This window comes from Acanthisitta chloris, unplaced genomic scaffold, assembly GCF_000695815.1.
Source record: "Acanthisitta chloris isolate BGI_N310 unplaced genomic scaffold, ASM69581v1 scaffold7862, whole genome shotgun sequence".
In the NCBI taxonomy this organism is placed as follows: domain Eukaryota; kingdom Metazoa; phylum Chordata; class Aves; order Passeriformes; family Acanthisittidae; genus Acanthisitta; species Acanthisitta chloris.
In genome coordinates, this window is record NW_008658867.1 from 59,053 (window position 1) to 86,597 (window position 27,545).

A 27,545-nucleotide genomic window follows, 5' to 3' on the forward strand; every position below is an offset into this window, starting at 1 on the left:
CATAAGAGTAACCATAGAATCTTAGAATTTTAGAGGTTGGAATGGACCTTAGAGATCATCTAGTCCCAACCCCCTGCCCTGGGCAGGGACACCTCTCACCAGAGCAGGTTGCTCAAGGCTCATCCAATCTGGCCTTGAACACTGCCAGGGTTGGGGCAGCCACAGCCTCCCTGGGCAACCTGGGACAGTGTCTCACTGGAACAATCACTATCTCACAATATATCCCCCACAAAAAACTAAAGACGACCCACTGCTAGTTACTTTGTGTTAGCAAACTAAAATCTATTAATGATTCTGTGTTAATCAAGTGGCAAAAATCCAAACTCATTTGTAGATATCACACAGGCAATAATCCACTCATAATTCCAACTGACCAAGCACACTGAAAAAATTCTTGTGAAGCCTAACTTCTCCAATCTTCAGGATACACACTGCATCAATATTGCAATCTCGACTTCATCAAAGTTGAGAAAAAGAGAAAAAAACAATTAAAAATATTCCATGCTGGGCTGCCTAAGCCCCATCTGCTCACCCAGGTGCAGCTGATACGGCATGTGATACTTTTCTTACAGCTAGCTCCCTCTTTATGGTGATATTCCCATGTTCACCTTTAAAGAAGCAGCAGCCTTGAAGACATTATCACAAAAGCAAGCAGTCCTGAGTTCAAAGTAAATTACTGTGCTGCATCTACTGCTCTTAAAGGTGGCTATATAGCCCTGCCTGCTGCTCTTCCAAAGTAGATCAAAATGGACTGCCCTGCTTGCACAGCAGCCTCCTGATGATCTTTAGAGTGTCATCCTTTCAAACAGAATTTCAAGGAATGCTTTAGGGATGTCTGCAAATGCAGCCAGTAATACTTTTAAAGCTTATGGCTTTTAAAGGTGTAAAATGCCTTTCAACTCTGATATTCTACTTGAAGAGGGGTTGGGCTGTTAGTTTTCAGTTTCTCTTTCTGTGATATTTAACTGACAATCAAAAAGAGCAAGACTAAAGCGAAATCCTAGCAAGCAGCCCCTTAATTCTTACCAACACACAAATACAGGATGGTAAAATGTTAGGCTTCAGACTGTCTAAAAAGCATCTTGTAAGGTATCACACAATTCCTACGTGCTCTAGCCAAGAGAATATAAAAAACCCCTTTGCCAATGGGAATGAACTAATCTTCTAAAAGTATCTGACACATTGCTTTCTATTTTAAAAATATAGTTTTAATACTAAACATAATTATCTTTGTGGTCAGGTAAATGTTATGCCATTATCTTATTCTCAGATTATACAGCTCATAAGGCTGGTGAACTATATATAATATTCACACACAGACACAAAAGCCTTTTAAAAACAACTATTCATTATCAAGTTCCCACTATCCACCTAAAGCAGTGGGATAATATCCATTCTGCAAACACATACTTCACATTCATGTACATGCACCAAGGACAAAGATTCCAAAGAGGATTTTAACTCAGTCATTTGTGAGATAAAAAACTAGTTTAGGTTTTAAGATGGCCACCAAAAATGCAAAGCAAAAGGAGCTCCAAGAATCCTCCCCATAATTAGAGTTCCAAGATAATTTTAGGCAGGAAAAAAAAAATGCAGACCAACCTCCTCTACACAGTTTTCACATATGTTTTTTAAATGTAAAGAAACACCCAAGCAACTACCTCTTCGACACTGGAAGTATTCACATGCAGAGACCTTACTGAATAAAACAAGGGCAAATCCCCAGGGGAAGCAAACAGCTGCAACTCCAATATCCTACCCACAGCTATAAATTCAGGATTACTCTGCACATCATCAGTCATGACTCAGAATAACATTCCTGGTTCAAAAGATCATTCAGGTCTGGACATTGAAGCCTTATCTTGTTGCAGGATCACATCCAATGGAAAGAGTCACAATGTACTTTGAGGACCAGTGGGTTTCCTCACAACAGCATTGCCAGTGACAAACTTAGCTGTTGTATGCTGGTGGGACCTGCAGTGGAAGAGTTCAGCTCACAGCCAAAAACAGTGCTAGAGGAGAAGGAGCATCCTCCTCACTGAAGCTGTAGCTTCCATGGACTTGAAGCATTCAGACTAGAAGTAACACAAGCTATTTCCAGTTCATGCAGAGGCACAAAAGACACAAGCACCTTTGCCTTGGCACACAAGAGATGCTCTCTCTTCCCCAAGGATCCACCCACCTGGGGCTTCCTCACAAGGAAAAGTGAAGCCCATGAACACTGTCTCACAAGCAGTGACTAGGAAGGTACTCATGGCAACAGCTTTGCCATTTCATCAGCTAACTGCATGATGAGACAGGAGATGAGCTGATCCATCAGGAAGCAGTCAGGAGGAATTCCACTTCCATGCTGCTCTTCCACTCTACAGGTCTAACTCAGATGCACATTGACTTATGCAGCCAACAAGGGGAATCCACAGCTGGCCTTAGTATTCAGTCCTGAGACTACAAAATTCTCTTGGACATCTTTCACCTTTCCTTTCTTACTCTCCCCATTCCCACTTCTGCTTTTCATCCATCTTGGCAGTTCTTCCCACCTTTGCAAAACCCATCCCTCTCTTCATAACAGTTTCAACAAGCTCTGCCTGAGCTGACTCACAGTGCCAACATGAGCTGTTTAAGAATCATCCTCAGAGAAGGGTGAAGAAGAGATTTCCAGGCAGGGGGTGCACGGCCTGCTTAAACTGGGCATCTCAAGAGAGCAAACTGAAACAAAGCAGCAATACAGAACTTTCAGATCTGTACTTTATACAGGCAAAAATGCTGCTGCTCTTGGCACCAGAGAGCAGAGGACAAAGATCAAGGATGAGACTTCTCAGTACAGAAGTAACTCAGCTGCAGATACAGTAGTAAAATTGATTAGGCAACCAGCAATCAGTCCAGGCCAATTCTTCTTACTTTTGGTACCTTAAATCTGTCCTCATCCCTTCTTACTTTTTTGAAGTACTAGTATAGATTTTCTAAGTCACAAAATCAACTGTTAAGGTATTTTCACATTTTTATCCTGGACTTCCTCAACACACTACTACAGCATTACTTAGTTCAAGGGTCTTAAATGACAGCAGCAAGTATCTTTCAGCACAAGGCTCACGTGTCTAGCTATCAATGAATGGTACACTTCCATAACAGAGCAGACTGGAATAATACACCCTTCTTTAATACATGTATTTGCAGCTGAATGGCATACTCAAGACCGAATTCATAAAGCAAATATGTACTTTATACTTCAACTTCTTTTCCCACAGCTTTTACAATGAAATGTGTGGACAAATGAAGGAAGAACTACCAGCAAAGACCTGTATATAAAGAATAAAGATCCAATTAATGATCAAAAGGAACCTGACTGCTTAATGAAACTTGTACAGCTTCAAATTAAAATGCATGGGTAGACTAATGTTATGACCTTCCCTTAAAAAAAAAGTTTGTATTTGCAATGGAAACTCTGGAGATCTATCCTAAGTATCTTGTCTCCACTAAAAACATTCAGTATCTCACCTGTAATCACAAAGAGCTATTCCAGGCTTCAGTTACCCTCTCATGTACCACAGGACAGAGAAGTGTTTCCCTACTTGTCAGTGATGGTGACAGGACAAGACATTAGCAATTAAGATGCTACAGCAGGTAAGTAACTTCAAAAGGCATATTTTCCCCTTCCCCAGTTACTTCTCAGTTGAACTAAACCCTTCCTCATGCTCATCTGAAGAGTATATGGGTTCTTAATTTCACATATCGCCCTTGGGTGTTTATCCTTTACTTGATGTTACATTAGTGCAATTATTTATAATTACTGTAAATAATTCACATGCAATTACAGTAACTGCATGATTCCAAAGCATAATATATAGCGAGGGAATATATACAATAAAAACAGCAATTAATCACCAGGAGTCCACAATGAAATTCCCTTGTGGTGCTAAAATGAAAATCTAGTTTTCCATACACACCTTCCACTACCAGATGTTACATTTGCTAAATAACCATAGATATGCTTCCTTCTTTCTTTGGTCTCTTCAGCTCTGAACACAACTATACCCTCTTTACCAGCAGTGTCATTCACAGGCCACTTTTCAGTCACACTGACATTAATCTGGTTGATTTTTCTCTGAGCAAGAGAATTACCTGGTTCTAACTAAATTGAGTCTGTCTGCAATTACTTGTGTACCGGCTTGATCATACAAGCAATTAATTAAATATTACGTAAGTGCAGACACAGTCAGTACCATCACATACTGCAATGGGGACAAACTGAAAGAGGGGAAATTTAGGCTACATACTAGGAAGAAGATTTTTCCTATGAGGGTGGTGAGACACTGGCACAGGTTGCCCAGAGAGGTAGGAGATGCCCCAACCCTGGCAGTGTTCAAAGCCAGGTTGGATGAGCCTTGAGCAACCTGCTCTGGTCCCAGGGCACAGGATTGGGACTAGATGATCTCTAAGGTCCATTCCAACCTCTAAAATTCTATGCTTCTATGATACTGTGCCTGTTCTTACTGAATAAACTCAGCTTGACTTGCTTTAAAGGTTTTTCTGACTGTCCCTCACTTGTGTTTGCACAAAACGGTATCTTTTTCAACTCTATTATGGATTTCAACTTAGGGAGATATATATGCATACAGATGGGAGTGGGAGGTGGTTAGGAAGAGACAGCCCACACGTGCAGGAAAGCACACACCATCATTGCCAGATTGGAAGGTCTGAAGGGAGGAAATTATGCCGAGTTTAAAACAACATCTCCCATACCATCTTTGTGCAGAAAACAAAACAACACAGAAAAAACTTTATCCCAAGACAATGTGGTTAGTTTCTCAAAAATGAGTGGGTAGCTGATGGAGGAGTTGGGTTTGAAATCCCTTTGGGGCAGGCTAAGAGCCAAACAGAAGACAACAGAGCCAGATGTGGCCTGTGGGCTGACTGCTACAAATGGCACCTCCTCTTTCCTTCTACATTTTGAATTGCTGAGAAAAGTCCAAGTTTCAGACGGAAGTGCTCCTAAACAATGCATTCTTTGTGAAGGAAGAAATGAACTGGACACAAGGAATGTTGAAAGCTTTGTAAGTAATGGCCAAGTTATAAATCCTGTATAACAATTTGCATTCTGCTTTGGACTGACACAGCTCTTCTATCAAAAAATACCAACTAGCTCTAGAAACCAGGCCTCTTGTTTAGAACAGTGGGAGTGAGCCTTGCCAAGTGGCACTTCATACTTCATAAAGGCAACATTTTATCCCTTCCCTTCCTCAGCACCTCTGCAAAAAAGAAAACCATTGCTTTTTCCCCATGTAGGTTTATGTGTCAATTTTTTGGGCATGTTTCTCAACCAAGTGGGCAAAAGGTCCACGCAGCTATCCCCTTGCTGGATTTCTGTGTAGGCCAGGAGAAGCTCAGGGACACAGCTGCTTTTCTGCACAGAGACAGCATCTGACATCTCTGCTTTGCTTTCCTCACTGATCTTTGTGTCCACTCGTGTTATGTTTTCAGAGTTCTGAGTTTGTTCTCAGCACTAGTGTAACAGCATTTCCAACACTGCCAAGCTGGAAGCTCCATACAGCAGTAGCAACTATACATCAATTTAAAAGCTCTCTACCAACACCAACCACCAATACTTCTAGATGCAAACAGAAGCACTTACTGGAAGAAAACAGGCATGGGTTTTGGAGTGCAAAAGAACAAAAATTATTTTTTTCAACAAGAAACCTCCATCTGGCTTTCATTTGGTTTTGCTGAACTCTGGAAGTTATTCTCCACCCACTCAGTTCTTTTTTTTTTGTAGCACTGAGAAGCCAGGGGAAATTTAGCAAAAAAAACCAAACCCCAAACTATATTTCCAGATGAGAGATTTTCAAGTCAATGGAATTAAGTTTGTGCTGTAGTTTTTGAGAACTTAAATCTGTGGGCTTGAATTTAGCAAGACAATGTGTAAGCTACTTCAGTTCACACATGGAGGTCATAGCTATAAATCATTTCTTTATAGACTAAATCTTGCATTTACACCCAGAACAGGAACTAAAACATAAACCACAATCAACCTCCCTGGATCAAAAGCAAAAGGTACATTTTCTTTCATCTGAGAAGTTTTTTTCTGGGCAACTGCATTGATAATTGATATTATGGAGAGTGGGAAAAAAGCACTAGAATTTCTTGTTAAAATTAACAGCAACTTCACCTTAGCATCTGTTATTCAGTTTACACCACCTACCATTTTTGCTGCTTCTGACAGTGCATATCATCTAATTAAAAAGGCAGTTGATCAACATCTACAATTCTGTTCGGTATTTCCACCTATTTCCTGTTGTGTACAGATAAATTGAACCTTAATGATCTTTTGAATTAATTTCAAGTCTTTATTCATGTGGCATGTATTTTTGGCAGAGACAGAGGTCAGAATTCTGCAGGACACAACTGCAGTATTATAATATACAAGTTTAATTTGTGACAGTTGACAACATGGGTACAAATTGAAGGATGGGAAATTTAGGATAGATATTAGGAAAATATTTTTCCTGTCAGAGTGGTGAGACACTGGCCCAGGTTGCCCAGGGAGGCTGTGGCTGCCCCAACCCTGGCAGTGTTCACAGCCAGGATGGATGAGCCTTGAGCAACCTGCTCTGGTGGGAGGTGTCCCTGCCCAGGGCAGGGGGTTGGGACTAGATGATCTCTAAGGTCCATTCCAACCCCTAAAATTCTATGATTCCGTGATTGCACAAGTAGAGTTAAAATCAGGAACACTCATAGTATGAAAGCAGCTCCAACACACCTGGTAGATAATTCTCTTTAGAAAATGAAATATCTCTGGCAAACTGTCCTTGGTGTTTATGGATCATCAACAGAAATTGGAACATTGTAAATAAATACACAGGGTGCAGGAATTCAGTTATTAGGTGACTGGGAATCAGGCTGCCAGGCAAGGAGAAGTTATAGAGATTTCAAGTGGGTGTTAAATAGCTTCCAGATCCTTTTGAAGGAGAATTTGTGGCTAAGAGTAACAGGATGAATTAATTACTGCTTTATATTTGGAAGAGTTTGACAGTTACTCTTTTGTCACACCAAAGTAATTGTATTAAGCAAATCAAGTAACTTCCACAATGAAGTCTTGAAGTAAAGACTCTAAAGGTCTAAAGTGTTCTGAGTACAAAAATTAAGTAACTCATTGGTTCAGATCACTCATGAGAGGTCTTAATGCTTCTACTTCTGCTGGCAAAATCAGTTCCTAAGCACTGTGCTGAGTATGACTTGACTAAAAGCAAACACTCTGTAATATTGGTTTAGAATAAATTACTTCTGCAGTCAGCCCTGCCATAAAACTCATTCACCAAGACACCCACAGAAAGTGAGTAATGAAAGGGACAAAAAATAAATTTAGTTGGGGAGACTATTAACACAAAACTGTTCATTAATTTAATAATTATCTTCAAGACATAAAGATGGAAATGAAAAGCTGAAAATATCCGACCTTCTTACATAAGGAGAGCAAAACATTTGATTTACATCCATGTAGTGAAAAAATATTTCAAAACATTTATTCTAAGTCAGCATAATAAAGCCCTGGCAATAATAATTTTGGATAAACATGGTGTGGAAAACTGATCCTAATATTAATGAAATTCAAATAAAGCAAAAATCATAGCATTTTTCAAAGTCTACAAATATCTAAGGTTGGCTGCTTTCTGACTAGGAGCACATCTCTTACTGAACCACTCATGAACTTAGCATGATGTACCAGCTATGTTAAATTATATACTCAAAGCAACATCCTGATACACCTAAGTTCACTGTAAATGCCACAGCTCTGTGCTGCCTATTTCTCCATATGACAGTCAGTTTATCCATTGTGAATGCTCTGATTCTCACAATGACTCAACAGGACTTCACCTCAGTGAGTATCAGACAAGTCATAGAATCAACTACGTTGGAAGATACCTCCAAGATCATCGAGTCCAACCCTACCGTGGTTACTAGACCATGGCACTAAGTGCCACATCCAGTCTCAGCTTGAAAACCTCCAGGGATGGTGAATCCACCACCTCCCTGGGCAGCACATTCCGATGCCTGAGCACTCTGTCTGTAAAAAATCTTTTCCTAATATCCAACCTAAACCTCCCCTGGCAGAGCTTGAGTCTGTGCCCTCTTGTCTGTAACACTCTACACTTGCATATACTTTCAACCAAGAGCAAAGGAGCAGGTGGTAGAGGATGGGAACTATTCAGCCAACTTTATAGTCTGGGGGTTATCAAGTTAACTCATTCCTCAAAGAATACATTGAGTAAAGATTATGTTAAATTAGAACTCTTCAGATAAAGTGATGTTCCCTAAAAGGATAAACCTTTCAGGAAGTGATTTTGACCAAAGTTGCTTAAAACCCTGTGCTGAATTTACTGGTTGATAACAGCTGAGCCAAGTGTACTCCTCAGTCCCCAAGAACCCTTAACTCTGTTTGTTCTTCCCCAACCTAGTGATTTCACAAGCACACACACTGCAGGGAACCTGTTCTGCTTGGCACTCTGGAAATCCTGGGCAGAGCCAGAAGGCAAGAGAACACACAGCAGCAAGACACATTCAGCTCCACAGCCCTTCAGAGACTCAGACACTGCATCCCCACTGAAACTGTTCATAATTAAAATAAAAAGCAACAACTCTCAACTGTTTTGCATACAAGATCATACATACTAAGTGATTCAACAAACAGCAAGAATAAGAGGAAAGAATATTCTAGCCATGCCATTTTTTCGAGTCAGAAATACAGTAATAAACCAGCAAATGGACCATCTAGTCTACTTCCTTTAAGTTAAAGACATAATCCTCAGAGAAAGTTTCCAACATTGCAGGGATGTTATTCACCCTAATACTGAACCACAAAGCCTTAGAGATACTGGCTGGAGCTATTGCAGCAATCTCCAAAATTTTGTAGAACCTAAAACAAAAGCTTTTTTGTTAAGATATACATTGGGGACAACCATTACTTCTGGAGAAATAACCCCAACTGCTAAAAAGCTTAAAGTTGTGGGTAGGAAAGCAAATTAAAGAAACAAAATGCCTCAAACCACACAAACATTTCAAAAATAAGTGAAGGACTTTCTAACGAAAGGAAAAGCAAAACAGCAAAAGACTGTTCAGTTGTATTAGAGAAAAAACTAGAAACAGAATTAAAAAGACTAATCAGAGTTTACCAATGCAATGAGAACAGACTTCAAAGACAACTTTGCTATGTCTCTAAAACTTCACAAATATTTTGATCATTACCAAAACATGTATTATGATCATGGAATTAGAGGCAGAATAGATGATGCAAAGAGGGTACGGAAATGACAAAGCTTGAAGTAGTAGTCAAAAGGTATTGTGCTCAAATAAAGTCCTTTAGAAAGTATGGAACAGGCTAGTACTGGAAGAAGAACAAAAGTTTGTAAAGAAACTGTGAATATGACAAAGCTAGAGACTGGGAAGAATAGAGTTAAAGAATAAACTAACAAGTTAATAACCAGAACAATAAGGTTCTGGTTCAACCCTTAATATAGGTGGGAACCAGGGGAAGAATTAATTTTAAGAAAGAACTTAAGAAGTTCAGAAAAGACAGGCATTACACATGGTTTACAAATCCAGTCAACTAGATTGATCCAGTCCCAAACCCTGTGTTACTACAGATCTCCCTATTGCTACAGAAATAGGCTGGAAAAGAAGATACAAAAAGCCAGTAAAGAAAACAAAGCCCCTGAGAAAGCAGAACAGGGAATTTGTGCCAGAAAATGAAGAAACAGCTTGTACCAGAAATTGTTCCTAAACACATAGTGCTGTACTAGAAGGGCCAGCAACCACTGACATAAGGTTTTTACATCAAACAGTAGCCTAATCTAGGACTCATCTCCAAAAAGAATCCATAAAGGAAGCCTTGCCAGACTTGTGTCTAACTTCTGCAGTTCATGTTGTCACTGACAACTCCACAGATTTTTTCAGTTCCTGCAATTCACTGCACTGTTCACACAAAGCTAAGAAACAGAGGAGCAACTCAAGCACATCAGCAAAGTAACTTTATTCCAAGCTCACTGGTGGTAAAGAGGCAGAGAGACAATGTGAGGTGGATGAGAAGTCTGTGTCACTAACATTTATGGTGTTGAGAACTGATGCCAGAATGAGACCCACAGAAATAACTCCATTTAAGGCACAAATGGTCTCACCTGATTGTAGCATCTCACTGACTACATCATAATGACTTAGAGTGGTCCAAGCTGATGCCTTAGAAAATGCTCCTACCCAGCCCCACAATTCTTCCAGACCATTTTGAGAGCAGTTTTTGGGAAGAACACATCCTCTTGTCTGAAAAGCCTAGCACAGAGATGATGCTGCCACTGACCTTAAACAACAACATCTATGACCTTAAACAACAACAAGTCATGGTCAGCATCAGTGGTCAACCTAAGTAACTTCAGCCTTTTTCCTCCACAGTGGCAAAACAGCAACTGTCTGTCTCCTCCCTGTCCTCTCAGTTTCCTCTTTCCTTACTTCCCTGGAGTCAGAGGACAACCCTACCTGGCCTCCATGTGCACCTCACACTGTCAAAGCACAGCAGAGCTGTGATGGAACATATAATCCCTCCCTTCAGGAATAAAGAGAGGAGGCAGCAAAGAAGCTTTGTGTGTGGGGAAAAGAGTCCAGGGCTGCCTGGGAAGCAGGGAATTTGTGCAATGTATGAAGAGAAGGCAGAGAGAACAAAGAAAAGTTGCCTCATATTCCTCCAGCTGAAGATTACCTTTCTCCAGAAACTAAACTTTTGGCCAAGAACCTTTAAAACCTGTTCCTACCATCAGCACTGAAGTATTTTCTTCAAACTGTTACCATCACCAACACTGAACCATCAGAGCTCTATGAATGTAAGCAAGTCCTCCTCTGTCCATTTCTGGCAGAGAGAACAAAGAAAAGTTGCCTCATATTCCTCCAGCTGAAGATTACCTTTCTCCAGAAACTAAACTTTTGGCCAAGAACCTTTAAAACCTGTTCCTACCATCAGCACTGAAGTATTTTCTTCAAACTGTTACCATCACCAACACTGAACCATCAGAGCTCTATGAATGTAAGCAAGTCCTCCTCTGTCCATTTCTTTGGCTGCAAAGTATACTCCAACTTGGTCATCCATGGGGCTGTATTTTTTTTTTCCATAACCTTTACTGCACTGAAGTACTTACCTGTGGGAAGCCCTTTTCCCCTCAGCCTATCCCGAATAGCCTGGCTCCTGTCTGGCTGCAATTTCCTATCTCCATTGTAAGACAGTTGATCCATCTGCAAAAAAAAATAAAAGCAGTAATGCAAAGTCAAATATTGGAGGAGCTAATATTGGTATGAAACAAGCACTGTTTATGTAAATACACAATATTAGTGTCAAACAGTTAAGTTCAAGTGCAGAATGGGAGTTTGAATTTTTTCATTAAAATAGGTTCATCCGTGAGAATATCCCCTAAAATTATCCATACTTGAAGAGTCTGTGCATTATTTCACTACACATTTGGTCTACTTTTTATTCCACATTTGGTCTGCTTGTTTCCACTAAGAATAAACCAAGTTCTCAAGCATGTAACTTCAATACATTCCACCCCTACAGCAAACCAAAGGGACAGCAACACTCAAAAAACACATGGAAATCTTCCATGATTGCAACAGAACTAGAACTTGTGATTGGCCTAATGAGTTTTCTGTGTAACAGGAAGGGCTGTCCTGTACCCTCACACAACTTATTTCACATGTAAAATGCCATGCAGGCATTTGTGAGAAGCCTCTTTAGCCCCTCAGGCACATTCCTCTTGTGTGTCAGGTTTAACTACTCCCATTAACTTTTAACTTACTGGGTTTTTTTCTAAATCACTACCTTCCCTAAAAAAAACTATTTCAGACATACAATCGTTCAAAGAACAGCTTATTTGCTACAACAAGAAGTCCTTAGTGACATCTTTTCTATGGTGAGAATCAGCATAACTTGGACAGCAGCTCAGTTGGGAGGAGGAAAGGAGACATTAACTAACTCAATTAGCATGAAACATATTGAATCAGCCTCGTGCTGTGTTGTCCTTCACAAAGCATATTAACATGGAAAATTAAAATATTCAAGTGGGGCCTCTCAGCTGTGCTTCACAGACTACCAAATGACCAGTTACAGAGCTAAAACCTCTCGAGCCTTTGACAAGGCCAACCAAGATCAAGGGCATGGCTGATCTCATAATAGCACCTTGTACTCTGCTTCTGAAAGAACAAATTTACATGTTTGATTTGTTCACTTAAAAATTCCAGCACACATCCAGAGCCCTAAACAGGAAAACCAGCAGGGATGGCTAGTTAAGGTGCATGAAAATACAGCAGCACAGCTATGTCATCACTGTTCTGTCAGCTCCTGCTTCTATTTAGCTATTTTTTTCTTGGATTCTTGCAAAGCCAATGCAGTGACATGTTATTAATTAAGAAGTTTCATCATCCCACTCCTTCATTCTCAACATGGTACAGGATAAGGGAACACACTTGCTGGATTCAGCTCTCCACTGGTTATCAGTACATACACTTGGAGATTACTGCTGTCTTTGGCAGGCTGGGCCAGACGGGTCTGCCACACTAAGCCCAGACTCCCACTGAATGCTGATGGGAATGGGAAAATCAGAAAGCAGAAAGGGCCATTAAGAATGTGGAGAATAATGACTCACCTTCCACAGTGGCTGTTCCTATAGCTTGTGGCCTGATTTAAGGTTTGGATCTTTACTTTGACAGCACCACTGATTAAGGCCCTGGAGCTCTTTATTTCACCAAATCAGACTAGCTCCACTTGGCAACTACACAGCACTTCAGACGTTACAGTGCAGAGCACTGGACTGACAGACGTAACCTCATAGACTGGACAATGTTTTGTGGAGCTCAGGCTCAGCACTATTTTTGGAGGCCTGTCATAATCAGCTGCTGCCAAATACTAGACAAATGCAGGGACCTCTCACCTTCTGCAAGCATTTCCAAACCAGATTTATGAAGAAACTATCAAGTGGACAACAACAATTAGATCATAATAAATTTTTTTAAATGGAGCATCAGCAAATCAAACATTTTTCATGCAATTTCAGTGCTGTGTCTCTAGACACCAATTTTTACATTGATATAACCCCGTGAGATTAAAAAAAAAAAAAGGAGTTTTGATGATATAAAACTATATAAAATTCAGGACCATCATGCAATATCATGCCAGAAATAATAAAGTGCTCAGCATTCCTTGTAATTATAATCAGAATACAAGAAAAGCAGAAGAATCTAACAATACTGATGATTTACTGTACCCATCTTTAAAAATGGTATAAAGGAGGACCCTGGGAATTACCAACCTGTCAATCTCATCTCTGTGTCTGGGAAGGTCATGGAACAGATCCTTCTAGAAGCTATGCTAAGGCACATGGAGAACAGGGAGGTGATTCAGCACAGCCAGCACAGCTTCACCAAGGGCAAGTTCTGCCTGACCAACCTAGTGGTCTTCTGTGATGGAGTGACTACCTCAATAGACAAGGGAAGGGTTACAGAGGTCATTTATCTGGACTTCTGTAAAGCCTTTGATATGGTCCCCCATAACATCCTTCTCTCTAAATTGGAGAGAGATAGATTCGATGGGTGGATTGTTAGATGGATAAGAAAGTGGTTGGACAGTCATATCCAGAGGATAGTGGTCAGTGACTCAGCATTCCAATGGACATCAGCGAAAAGTGGTGTCCCTAAGGGTCTGCATTGGCAGCAGTGTTAATAAATATCTTCATTAATGACATAGATGAAGGAATCAAGTGAACCCTCAGCAAATTTGCAGATGACACCAAGCTGAGTGGTGTGGTTGCCACACCTGAGGGACAGGATGTCGTCCAGAGGGACCTGGACAAGCTCGAAAAGCAGCCCATGGGAATCTTCTGATATTTAACAAGGTCAAGTGGAAGATGCTGCACCTGGGTTGGGGCAATCCAGGCTGGGGGATGAACAGATTGAGAGTATCCCTGCCAAGAAGGACTTGAGGGTGCTGGTGGATCAGAGGTTGGACATGAGACAGCAATGTGCACTTGCAGCCCAGAAATCCAGCCGTGTCCTGGGCAGATCAAGGGAGGTGATTCTACTGCTCTGCTCTGGTGAGATCCCACCTGCAGTACTGCATCTAGCTCTGGGGTCCCCAGCACAGGAAGGACATCAACTTGCTGGGTGAGTCTGTCCACCAAGATGAGTAGAGGGATGGAGTACTTCTGCTAAGAGAAAAGCCTAAGAGAACTGAGTTTGTTCAGCCTGGAAAAGAGAAGGTTTTGGGGTGACCTAATTGCAGCCTTCCAGTACCTGAAGGGAGCCTACCAGAAAAAACCTTTTTAGCATGTAGTGACAGGACATGGGGAATGGGTTCAAACAGAGTAAATTTAGATTAGTGCAGATTAGGTATTAGGAAAAAAATCCTTGACTGTGAGGGTGGTGAGGCACTGGAACTGGTTGCCCAGAGTAGTGGATGCCCCATACCTGGATGGAGCTCTGAGCAACCTAGTCTAGTGAAAGGTGTCCCTGACCATGTCAGGGAGGTTGAAACTAGATGATCTTTAAGATTCCTTCCAACCTAACCCATTCTGATTCTATGACAATTTAGGATTTTACAGTATAACTTAAAATTATTTAACTATTCTGCAGTCATGTTGTAATGGTTTAAGTGAAGGGAAAAGTTGCCTGTCAGGAACAGTAACTTTGCAAGATGAGTTCATGTAGTTTCTTTCACTTCTAAAAACAGTTTAACATATTGGTCATCGTAAGACAATAAAATCCTTCATAATTGTTATATCAAGAGCTGGGCCTAAGTGCAAGAGAACTGGCACACTGCCTAAACAGTACTTCTTCCTGTTAATAAGCAACTCTCCAAAAGTCAAACAGAACTAAGATAAAGAAAACACACAGCAATCATTTTTGAAGCATTTCAAGTAGCAACAAGTTTAAGGCTTGCCCTAGAGTTCATCATCTTGTCTCCTTCTTCTCCCTACATTTTTTTCAATGAAGATGCAGTTTGCAAAATTTTCTTCCTCATGTTCCAGGTCAAGTGCACAAACTGTTACATGAGGAGAGAAGCAGTTCACTCCTTTCAACAGTCACCCTTGTCAAAATTACAGCACATAAAAAAACAAGAGGAAGAATGACTGCAGTGTGACTCTGAATTAGCACTTTTGCTCTCTTCCTCCTCACCTCTTATTTCTCAAATGCTGACACAGACTTACCCCAGAAAGGCTTCCCAGAACCAGTCTGACCAACTGCTTCACGTAGGAAAAAGAAGGGGCACAGTTACTGTTCCTTATGTGGGCACTGCAGGCGTCCAGAACAGTCCGTACGGACACACGGGCATAAATGACATCTTCACACATGCCAAGGAGGATGCTGTTGAGATGGTCTCCAAGTTTGATAGGCTAGTGACAAACAAGAACAGGAGGGACAGGAGAATCAGTTTTAACAGTGTCTTGTGGAACATTCAGAAACAAAAGACATTCAACAACATATAGTAACAATTCGTGGGACTTATTGCCTACATGCCAGTTTGAAAGTCACCATCTAGGAGGTGAAAAAATAGCAGCTGTAGATCAGGAGAGAGGCATTCAGCATCTAGATGCAATTCCTACTCTACAATGATTTGGTCCAAACAAGCTACCTGATCTGTAAGGTCTAGACACCAGTGCTTTCCTTTCTCCAATGCTGAATGAGTAAGTGAAAATAAAATAAAAGTGAAAAGAAGAAGTGGTAAAGGTTTATAGGAAGTTTTCTATTGTGATTTTGAACATTCTGTCAGTCATAAGGATAAAATTCTATATTTGTTATAACCATTTTGTACAACCCTCTATGCTCATTTTCTACAGTTCCTCACCAATACTGTGCCATAGATGTCTTAGCATTTCCAAACTCCAGTGACATTATTGAACAATGTCAACAAAAAAAGTAAGGAATTAAGCAACAAACTACTGCTTAAGGAAGCAGAGCTTCATAACTTCAGGACAACACAGTTTAAAAAAGTAAATAACCCCCCCCAGATTTATTTCTCCTCTACCCATTCAGTTGATGCAGCACACTGCAGATGGAATATCACTCCTCAGGGTATGCAGCAGTCAGTGATAACACTTGTTCCCAGATGCCCCAGGCACTTTCTGATCAGCAACTCCCCCAAAGTGGGTGGTTACCCACAAAGTACAAGCATTATCATGCTGTTTGCATCACAGAGCACTTCAAACAATCACAATCTTCCAATCTTCCCTGTATGAGTACTCTTAAACTGCACCGTAAAAAAAGTAGTCAGGACCACCCTCATTTAATTAACATAGGCTTTTCCCATCTATCTGTTTAGCACTTCTAACTAATCATACAAAACACTCTCATATTCAACTATGTACCCAGCAGAGAAGCAGCTCATTAACCAACACAGGAAGACAAATATAGAAACCATGTAAAAAAAAAAAAAAAAAAAGGGAAAATCTGCGCATGTACATTAACACTTAAAAGTAATGCCATACACTGTCCTTTTGCCTCCACTAATACCACAGGGCAGAGGCACCACAGGAGATCATCCTAAAGGTAAATTCTTTCCAGACATACCTCACCACAAGAAAATACTAAAGAAAAAACTAAAAATATTACCAGGAACAGTGGGCCTTCCCACTGCATTACAGAGGAACTCTTGCTACACTCCAATACCAAAGAAGAAACAAAGAAAGTGGGGACTAAAATTCATGCTTACTTTCTGCTCAACACCTACTTCTACCTACTTTTAAGTCACTCTCCCACTACTGCTGAACACTGTTCCTTTCATCTCCTACGAGACAGGAGAGCAAAGAAAGGGGAGAGGTGTCTAAGAAAATCCTGGGACTTTGGGACAGGCACAGTAGGCATTATGGATAGGTATCCCTAAACAGTCATAGCTTCAAATTTTTTTACTTTGCATTCAGGCAACTACTCCCAAGTAAGTACAGCTGAGAACCCAATTATGCCTCTGCTAAAGAAAATATTAGGAACTGAACACATATTGCCAAAGAGCATTACCAAATTTCCTCCCTTACGCTTACACATAACACCAACTAGTAGGACCAAACCCAAATATGAAACACAAATTGCTTCTCTCCTTGACCTCAATCCCACAGCTACAAGTCCATCATGAAGTGCTTTTTTTGGATACATTTCTTCTTATTTTCACTCTTTTAGATATTCACTTCTAAAAGATTAATTTGGGGAAGGGAAGGAGGATCCAGGAAAAAAATGAATCACATTATCTTCAGTCAGTTTTGGAAAGACAGTCTAGGAGTTCTACTGATTATGTAAAATAATCTCATTGTGCAATAACACTCAGCTCTAATCAGTCTGCAACTGTGTCTGCACTGACTGACAAGTCAATACCAAGAGTCTACTCCCTGTTCCAAACAATTCATACCCTTTCTTGGCCATTGTGAAACATTAGTATCTGTATCTGCCAAGTCCAGACTCACAGAAGTGATGGCAGCATAGAGAACAAGTTGCTTTATTAAGAGTAAAACAACAATCTTATTTCAATATTTGGTTTTATATAAGCCTAAACTAAAACAAATTAATTTTCTCCTTTGTCAGCAGCTTAAACTGTTGTCTTACAGCCTGTGGCACTGTAGGATAGACTAGCCCACATATATCTTCATGGAAATTAACAGAATGTAGTATCAGCACCTTCTTCCTGCAAGACACCACCACCATCACCCTCACACACTTTGTGGGAAAAAGCTCCAAGCACAAGAAAGAAAATTTCTTTACTGTGCAGGTGACTGTGGACTGGAACAGGCTGCCCAGAGAGGTTGTGGAGTCTCCCTCACTGGAGCTATTAAAGAACCATCTCAACACAATCCTGTGCCATGTGCTCTAGCATGAGCAGGGAGGTTGGACCAAGCGACCCACTGTGGCCCCTTCCAACCCTAACCAGTCTGTGAAATGCTGTGAAAGGAACTTTACTCTTCAGTGTCTCATTCTGACACCCTGTCATGTTAACTCAAATGCTGAGTCAGTCCAGCTATCAAGTCTGAAGCTGCAATTTTAAACAAAACCAAATCGAACTCACCTGACTTTGAGGAACTTCATGATCAGCTCCCCAAAAGAGTGCCATACCCAGAGAATAAATATGGACCTGTCATAAGACACAAGACACTGTCAACTCATTGAACGGGACTGGAAATGCAAAGCAGAACTTAGAAGGAGAATAACAAATTTAACATCATTTTGCCTATAAACATATTTCTGATATTTAAGCTCAGTTGTCTTTCAGACCATTATTTTCCCTTTACCCTGAGGGTCAGGGAAACAAATCCCATTGCTACAAAACATACTGCATCTAACCAGTGCCTCTCTCTTCTCTGTTCAATTTTAAGCTTCACCTCACATTGAAGCCAGAAACTCATGTAATCCATGTGATCAGTCTGGTGTGAGGTAAAGACTCCATGGTTGTGTCCAAAGATCCTTAAAATTTTAGTCTGAAGGCAAGGCAGACCTTAGCACAACTCAAACAGTGGACTACTATCATTGAGAGATCCCAAAGATTTGGGATTAAAGGGGGAAAAAAAGGAATGAACCTAAGAATACAAAAATAAGCAGCAACCTTAATCTAGTATTGGCATTTTAAGATACAAATACATTAATCATTACACATGTAATTAGCAATTAATATCAACAATAATGACATGCATATATCTTTAACATATTAAGCCCTTCAAGACAGGGAATAAACCCTTTAAATACTGCAGAATGAAGAGCACAAGCACATGCTGGCCCTGTAGGTGACTGCCCAAACAAAACAAGTAGGTGTAGAAGGAAAAGCAGTTTTTCTGGACTGCATAAGTAACATACACTAGTGATGGCTCTTTCTACCAGGTTATTAGAAGTATTTATGCCACTTAAAGCAACAAGTTTCTTAAATAATTCTGCAGGCAATGAAAAACATTGAGAGAGACAGTGATAAATTAAAAGTTCACTTATGTCAGTCTAACTGAAAGCAAAATGTCTTAAGTTCTAGATATATAAATTGACAAGATCTGTGCAGACTCAGGTACTTCATATACAGATGAGAAAAACTTAGGTGTAAATTGGGTGTAATGGATGGACTCAACAGAACTAAGGAAATGATAAACACTTTCTTCTTCCCACACTAGATCTGTAGAGTTGCTAAAAATCACACATGTAGAACTAGCTGAAGGTCATACAAGTGAATCCACCTCTGTACTGAGTTGGTTCTTGGCCTACTTGAGACAACAGCATATATTCTTAAAGGCTCAGAAAAAGGATGACACAGAGAAATCTTTCCTTTTAGACCAGACTGCTTGAAAGTCATTACACCATTACTGCAGTCTGTCAGGAATTAACTCCAAAACAGAGGTAAGGTGTTTTTTTACCTTTCCATCATAATACAGAAAAAAGTTTCCTTTTTATGTATTCCAAAGAGCAATACACAGCTCTGTAACAGGGTGAAGAGGCAATTACTACATGTACTTTCTCATAACTTTGATGCACTTTATTCATATAAAATTGGAATTCAATGTACTTGGACAAAGACTCCAATACTACACTTCTGCAATTCAGTCTTGTGGGATGGTGTCTGTCTAGCACAGCATATGAGTCAGCTGAGGACAGAAAGGTTTCCATCAGTACAAGGCAGTGATAAACCAGATAGTGCTGACACGTGGTTCCTCTCTGGTACAGTTCAGTCCAGCTACTGACACTCAAGAGGGAGGAATGAGGTCAGCTGATGTGCATTCAGAAACAGATTTGCAGGAAGGATATTCAGGTAGAGAAAAACAGAGACACAATGTTTCTCTTTGTGACAAAACTGGAGCAAACACACAGATAATTTCTTCAAAATTGTGCTCAATTTCCCCTCAAGAAGGGAGAACAAGGAGGCAAATATTGTTGTCCGTGGCATGTTCTGGCAGGATTGCAGCAATGTCAAACGGGTGAAACACAGCTAGACACAAATACATAACCAGCATTGTGTATCTCACACAGGGTCACCCATCAACCTCCTCTCCCAGAGAGAGAGAGAGAGAGCACTGGCCACTGATGTAAGGTCTCTCTGTTCCATGCAGAGAACGGATTAGGACAGTAGTCAAAGATATGCATCAAAGGTTCTCAGTTAATACCACTACCCCATTCAACCAGAAGCACTAGATTTCAAACACTGAGAAAATTGTTCTCTATCTGGTTTATTACCCATTACCCTTTCAACTGAAATACTAGAAAGTCTTCCTTACATATCCAGATATACCACAGCTATACAGAAAAAGGTGAATATACTTTCAGGGCAATAATGCATGAAAAAAAAAAAAAACCTTTTTGAAAAAAAAACCAAACCCAAGAAAATGCATGAAACCAAACAAAACTAAGTGCAGTGGTTTTGTGTGGCCAGGGGGCAGCCACAGGGGTGGCTTCTGTGAGAAACTGCTAGAAGCTTCCCCATGTCAGGCAGAGCCAAGGCCAGTAGCTCCAGGATGGACTCACCACTGCAGCAAGGCTGAGCCCATCAGTGGTGGTGGTAACACCTCTGTGATAACATAGGTAAGAAGGGAAAAAAATTCTTGCACAGAAGTAACTTGGGCCAGAGAAGAGAGGAGTGAGAAGACGTGAGAGGAACAACTACAAAAACACCAAGGTCAGTGAAGAAGGAGGGGGAGGAGGTAATCCAGGTGCCAGAGGTAATCCACAAGAGCAGAGGAGAGGGGGAGAATCACCTCTTTTGACCTGCTGCCCACACTCCTTTGGATGTAGCCCAGAATTTGACTGGCTTTCTGGGCTGCAATCAGACCTCCAAACTAAAACAGGTTACTTTACTAAACTGGCTGAAAACAGCTTTCAAAATAAAAGCATTTATTCAAAACTTTTAGGCAATTTCTTGTATTATGACACTTCTAATATTTTCCACAATGTATAAATCAACATCAAATTCATTTCCCAAATTAATCCTTCATTATTATTTTGAATGGTTTGCTTACTTCATTTCCAATAAACCTGCAGTTACCTCAGACTTGTTTTGGATTCAAATTGACTGTGTCTAGGAACCAATTTACTATCTTTTTTTTAACAGCTATCCTTGAATACAGTGTTAATTTGTGTTAGCAAGCACAGTCATAACTCAAAAGACAAATGCAACCCTGTCACTGTCTGTTAGAAGGTCTTAAAAAACAAGATATTTTTCTGCCTTCAGCAGCTTTTAGAAGAACAATCAAAAAGGAAAACACCGAAGATTTCCAGTAAGTGAATTCAGTGAACTACAGACAGCTGTGACAGAAGGGGAAAAAAAAAAGTTTAAACATGTTAAAAGTCACTAAAGTGAACAAAGCAAGATCTAAGAAACATGAAGTCAACCTATTTCTTACAAATAACCAGTGTACCACCCAATATTCAGCTTGAGTCAAATGCAAAGGGAAGAAGTCTAAAAAAGAGGGAAGCAAATATAAGCTATTTATTAGCCCTAGTAACTTAAACTAATAAAGTCAAAGGAAAACAGTTTTTGTACAAAGCTGCATTTCAGGAGCTTTTGTCTTCCATATAAGTAAGTCAGCAAATAAACCCAAAAGGACAGATATGCTTTAAGAATTTTGCACAAATGTACCACACTGTGTAGTTCCCAAACAGGGGACTATAGACCAGTATCACAGGTAGTCTGGGCTTTTTGTTTGCTTTTTTTCCCTGATGCACATCAAAGATTATTTTTACATATACTGGTATATAGCACTGCCATCACGAAAAGGCTTCAGTCCTTTGTACACTGCTCAGAATTCAACCCAAGTGGCTCACATGAGAGAGTGCAGGATGACTAACTCACAGATCCCATCTTCAGGCTGTAGCTGTCCTTCTCTGCACCCATCATGACTACCACACTGGGAAAACAGCTGTGATTTAACCACACAGACTTAAACTGAGAACAAGGATGGCAGCAGCAAGTTTCCTTCAAATGTTTCTGCACCATCCCAGGTTAGCAGAACTGTTCATTTTTCCCCCCAGTGTGTGCAAAATACACACAGAAATCAAGTAGAGTTCAAACACAAAACAGATGAATTCATCTCAAGCGCAAAGCTTCAACCTAAATGCTGAAGCTGAATATCACAAGCTCAAGAGTTTCATGTAGTTGATACATGACTAGAGCAACTAGTTTATGTAAAGCCAAAGCTTAGCTGCTTCCACATCCAATTGTTTGTTTGACCATAGAAACAGCAAGACAGTTGCTGTAGTCTAGAGTCTCAATTTTGCCAGCACCTCCCATCCAGCAAGAAGGTTATACTGACAGCAGGAAAGAAATTTGCACAGCCATAACCAGAGAGGATTAATCAGCACTGCATATGTGCAGAATGTCAGTGTTTGGTCATTGCCTATTGATATGCTCCGTGTTGGGAGTTTACAGCCCACAGAGGTCCCTCTGAGCATTTCCTTCCTAAAGATTAAGAAGCATCCCAGCATGGACTTTTAATACTAACAGTCCTCTATTTATTTCAAAAAGAAAAAGCATACTGAACACTGGCACAGAAGAAAGGATGCACTCAGCTCTCATGAAGGTCACAAACTTGTCATTTCAAAACGGTTTTTTTTTCTGGCATTTTGAAAGACCTGTTTTGTACATTAACTTCAGAGCTGGCACCAAAGGTTACTGTCTTCAAAAGTGTTGTCTCTCTTGAAAGAAGATAAACAATTCCAAGAGTATGACTACAGAACTTGGCAGCTGCATCCTACGTAACTGAACGCGAATTTGCATTGATGTCAGTGTTAGTTTTTGCTTCTGTATTAAAACTTTCAATCTAGGTTGCTAATTGCCTATATTTTTGTCATAGATAAAAATATAACATATTTTATTATACCATTAGTTTTGACCATATGCAGGGCAAGAAGGATGCCTAAAGGGCTTGAGAGTATCTGAGGAAACTCATCTTCAGTAGGTATTCAGCGATAGAGTCCTAAAGAAAACTGACTGTATACAAGGCTTAGAAGAAAAAAAGCTGCAAACACAAAATATTCAACACAGAAAAACATGTTTTAATAGTCTTTATGCACACAACAACAATCATTGCCAATACCACTTTCCTTTGGAGTAAGAGTATGTCGCTGTTTTTCCTGGAGGAAGACTGCCAAGTGTCATAATTGTTCCCAGATGACAATAGCTGCAGCTAGCTTCCCTCTCTAAGGATTATTGATCCAGAGAACCCAAGGAGACAGAAACAGAGCTCAGCTTCCTTTTCACTCCCACCTCAAAGTATCTTTGACTAAGCCAACACTTTCTGGGGAAAGTGTTACCATTTGCCACAAATGCTTGTTAAGAAAACACCTGAGAAGCAAGTCATTTTGACCTGGAGGAGATCACATATACAACCTTACCTGTCTGAACATCTACCCTTGGGGAGGAGTTAAAGAAAGCTGGAAAGGAACAATTTTGCATGCAACTGAGGAATACTTATGTTAATTGAAACAAACTGCTTCTGAGATGAGTGTGGGAATATCCCTTTTTTTGAAGCCCAGGACTGCCTGAGTAATTCCTTGCTTAGCTCTCAGGTGCATTTTGTAAGAAAACTCTGAAAATTAAAATTGGGGCCTATAGGGAAGCCAGAGAGGGACTATTTGTCAGGAGCTGCAGTGACAGGACAAGGGGCAATGGGGACAAATTGAAGGAGGGGGAATTGAGCTTAGATATTAGGAAGAAGTTTTTTCCTGTGAGGGTGGTGAGACACTGTCCCAGGTTGCCCAGGGAGGCTGTGGCTGCCCCAACCCTGGCAGTGTTCACAGCCAGGCTGGATGAAGCTTTGAACAACCTGGTGTGGTGGGAGGTGTCCCTGCCCAGGGCAGGGGGTTGGGACTAGATGATCTCTAAGGTCCATTCCAACCCCTAAAACTCTATGATTGGTGATGCCACTGAAATTTTCTAGAAAAAGAAGGCAAAGTTAGTTTTAAGGTCAGTTATTCTGTACTGTCATTGCCCAAGTATGGCTGTCAGTAGATGACACGTGACAAAGACCTGTAGAGACTCTTTTTCACAACTGCATACAACCATAATCACTCTTGCACTTTTATGAACAGAAACAAAGAAGGAGAATCTTTCCCTCCTCACAAAAGAAATTGCACGTAGATATCGCAAGCCACAGCAAGACAAAAAGGACAGTTTAAAACTATTTTGTGAAGGGATCAACAGCCAAGACATCAGCTGTCTGCCAAGGAAGAGGAACTGTACCTTTTCAACATCTGACAGAGAGGATAGCGAATAGTTCTGCAGAACCTCTGGTGCTGTGAATGCTCGTAGGTCTTGTTGGGAGACATTTTCATCAGTAAATGATACACTGCCAGATGGAAGCAACAGGAGAGACCATGGAGAAATGATGAATCCCAGAGCAGTAGGATCAGCTGTAACAGAAAAGAAACAAAAATCCACCCTGAAATTAAAGCAATGCCATTTGATGCCTTTGTTAGTTAATTATCAGCCTACATATGATTAGTGGAATAGATTCATGCTTCCTTTTCCACCTGTGGTATTTCATAACCACAACAAGCACCTCAATTTTAATCACACTGAGCAGTGACACCTATCTTTTTTATTCATACCAGCAGGGTCCAGAAGAGCCTGCTAATATATACATGAGCTCTCCTGTCCTCGAGTTATTTAATTTATGTTACAGTTGACATATAAAACATTCACTTTTTGGTGTGCATATGTCATTAAAGCTAATTTTACAATATAAATGGAGTTTGCTGCTATACTAACACAACATTACAGCAGCAGCAATAGTTTTAAGAGAGAAGACCAAGCTAGTAGAGAGTAGAAATCCTCCTTATTACAGTGGCTGATAGAACTGAATAGAAAAGCTTAGGGTCATGGAAGTTCTTTTTAGTCTAAAGTGAAAAAATACTACAAAAGTGAAGAATAATAATTCTAGAGAAGAGTAGAAGTGTGCAAAGAAAAAACTGAACCCTTAGTAAGAGTCCCCACTCAAACCCTGTGAATAATACTTGAAAACAGAAAAACAAGCACTAAAATTGAAGAACCAAAAGTGGCCAAGAAAACTTCCTACACCCTGAACACGCAATTTGTCAGCTAGGCTTTTGATGTCTGATAATACTGCTGTAAAATTTATGGCAACAGACCTACCTAAAAAAACCCCAAACCAAACCCCAAAAGGAGGGGAGGACGTGGAGAGAAACAGGCTCTGTGCACAGGGGAAGGTGTTAATTCAACATAGATTTGGGGATTTAAGGCAGGAGAAAGAAAGTTAATATTTTTTTATACACCTCAAACATGAATCAGCTCAGTTCCACTGAAGGAGGCACAAGCTTTTATATAAGTAAAATGTCAACTGTTACTTTTCCATAGGCAAAGAGGAAGTTCCTCTCTCTTCTGCTACATGATATACCACAGATCTGAGGAAACAAATATTTAGATGGTAAGTTCTTCTTTTTCTTCTACACAGTAAGCAACAATAGCAGATTAATAATTCCCTCCTTCAGCTCCACCACTAACAATATTTTCCACTCTCCAATCAGCTCAGGATGTTCCTACAGTGCTGGTTCCTAGACTGCTCAATTATCTTGTAATCTAGAATATTTCTAATCTCCTAGGAAATGTATTAAATTACTGCTTGCAGGTATCAGATGTAAAAGGATCTACCAAGTAAGTCATTCAATTTTCTAACCCCACTTCCTCTGAAGTAACACACAACAACTGCTGTTCACTGTCGTGGCAGTAAGTTCAGATGCCAAACAAGAGAAATGTGAAGATGGACAGACCGTTCTAATAATAAGTCCATAAGAAAGTGCTACAATATAGCAAAGCTATAAAAATTTCATAGGAAAACAACCTTAGTTGGCCATTGACTTTCACAAACAACCCTGTGGGTAGCTACGGGATTTTTCACTACTTCTGTATGTATACATCGCTGAAATAAAAAAAAAACAAAAAAAACCTAACCAACCAACATCTTAAAATATTGTAAGATTTCTACTTTTAAAGTCCCAACTCAGGAACCTCAAGCAGTGTGAGTTTTTAACCTTCATTTAACATTTTGCATCACAAATACTTTAAAGACATAAAAGCTCTTCATATTCTGAAACACACTACAGAAACAAGAGTTAATGAGATGAAAACTTGATTTAGTCTTAAGAACATTTAAGAACACCCACATTTAGTCTGAAGTCTTCCCAAACTAATTTCAACAAACTTTGGCAATGCATTTGCCCCCTACAGATGTAGGGCCTGAACTTATTGATCCATCCACACTCAACAGTCTTCATGACCTGAAGCCATGTAAAATAAATCTAATTAATGATGAGTTTAGAAAACCGGCTGATTTTGCCAAGCTCATTTTGCTGACATTTTCTTAGCTTCCTCTTTAAGTAGCTTATAACTAATAGAGCAGATCTTACTGCCTACATCACGACTCTGGGAATCTGATCTACTGTTATAAAGGATGAGGATAAAATAACTCATTCTCCACTTCCTTAAGGCATGCACTATGAATCAAAAGAACTGTCTCACAGCTCCAGCTAGGTAGATTTAACCTAAGAAAAATACTTTTTCAGTAACACTTCTCTTACCTTTTACCATGTTTGTACCATGGAAAAAAAGTGACAAAGATGCAATGCATCAAATGGGTAGGGACTATAGGAACACAACAGAAACTAGTTTCCAGTTATAATATTTGTGTCATCTTCTGTTCAGGCTTTCAGAAGAGTTTACAAGAGCAGTAAGGGAAACATACTCCCAAAAATAAAGGGGAAGAAGACTGCAGACAGTTTCAAACCCCTTTTTCTAAAAGCACTGGAATTCAGGATATGGCTCATGGTCAATTTTCTATCCAAAGGGCTTTCAACTGCACGAGAGCTGCCAGCCTTCTGAGTTAACTCCAGAACTATGCAACTTGGTAACAAAACACTTGTGAGAGCACAGTTTATCAAGCTGTGCCAAGACAGAGATAAATAGTGTGGTCTTACTTAAAGTGAGAGAGTGAACTGGCTTTAAATGCAATAAAACCAGAAATATTCTTCAGCTACAGAACATCTGCCAAACAAATTACAGGCAAAAAAGTCCTTTATGTGCTTTAACAGCATACAAGTAGCCAAAGATAAAAAAGACCCACCACATTATAAGAGACATTAAGACAGATATTTAACATGGGTCTATTTTACAACATTGGTGGCAGGTAATTTTGGATTCCCAAACTACATTCACAGTTTAAGCTCCTGCAGTTTTGGGTTTTTTTCCCCACTTCTCTCCTAGGCTGCAAAAATGGTCAGAATGTATGAACAATTCAGCTCTTTCAGAACACACACACACACACACAAACCTTACTAAAGCACAGAACAAAAAAATATTCCAAAGGTTTTCCACACATTGCTTTGCTCTGTAGCTCTCATTGAAACAAGGAAGACTTCTCCCAGAACACTGAGGTCTGACTGAAATTTACTCTTTCCTGGTAATACTGGAGCAAGAAAAAGGATTAAAAAAGTTTCTGAAATTACATATGTTGCCCCTGAGTTGTTCCCTGGTCTGTTATGGTGAGTACATCCAGCAGAGAGTTCTG

At 40.1% G+C, this 27,545-nt stretch overlaps 1 protein-coding gene across 1 annotated transcript in view; it reads right to left on the minus strand.

The window, feature by feature from the left end:
* PTPN13 (protein tyrosine phosphatase, non-receptor type 13 (APO-1/CD95 (Fas)-associated phosphatase)) overlaps positions 1-27,545 on the minus strand; it is a gene marked incomplete at its 3' end in the record, with an annotated part of 91,090 nt that overhangs the window by 58,752 nt on the left and 4,793 nt on the right. Inside the window, exons 2-5 of the mRNA XM_009085249.1 lie at positions 24,206-24,375; positions 18,068-18,133; positions 15,228-15,413; positions 11,172-11,265 (exon numbers count right to left, since the gene is read on the minus strand). Of these exons, the coding sequence (XP_009083497.1) occupies positions 11,172-11,265; positions 15,228-15,413; positions 18,068-18,133; positions 24,206-24,375 (516 nt within the window). The remainder of the gene's footprint in view (positions 1-11,171; positions 11,266-15,227; positions 15,414-18,067; positions 18,134-24,205; positions 24,376-27,545) is intronic.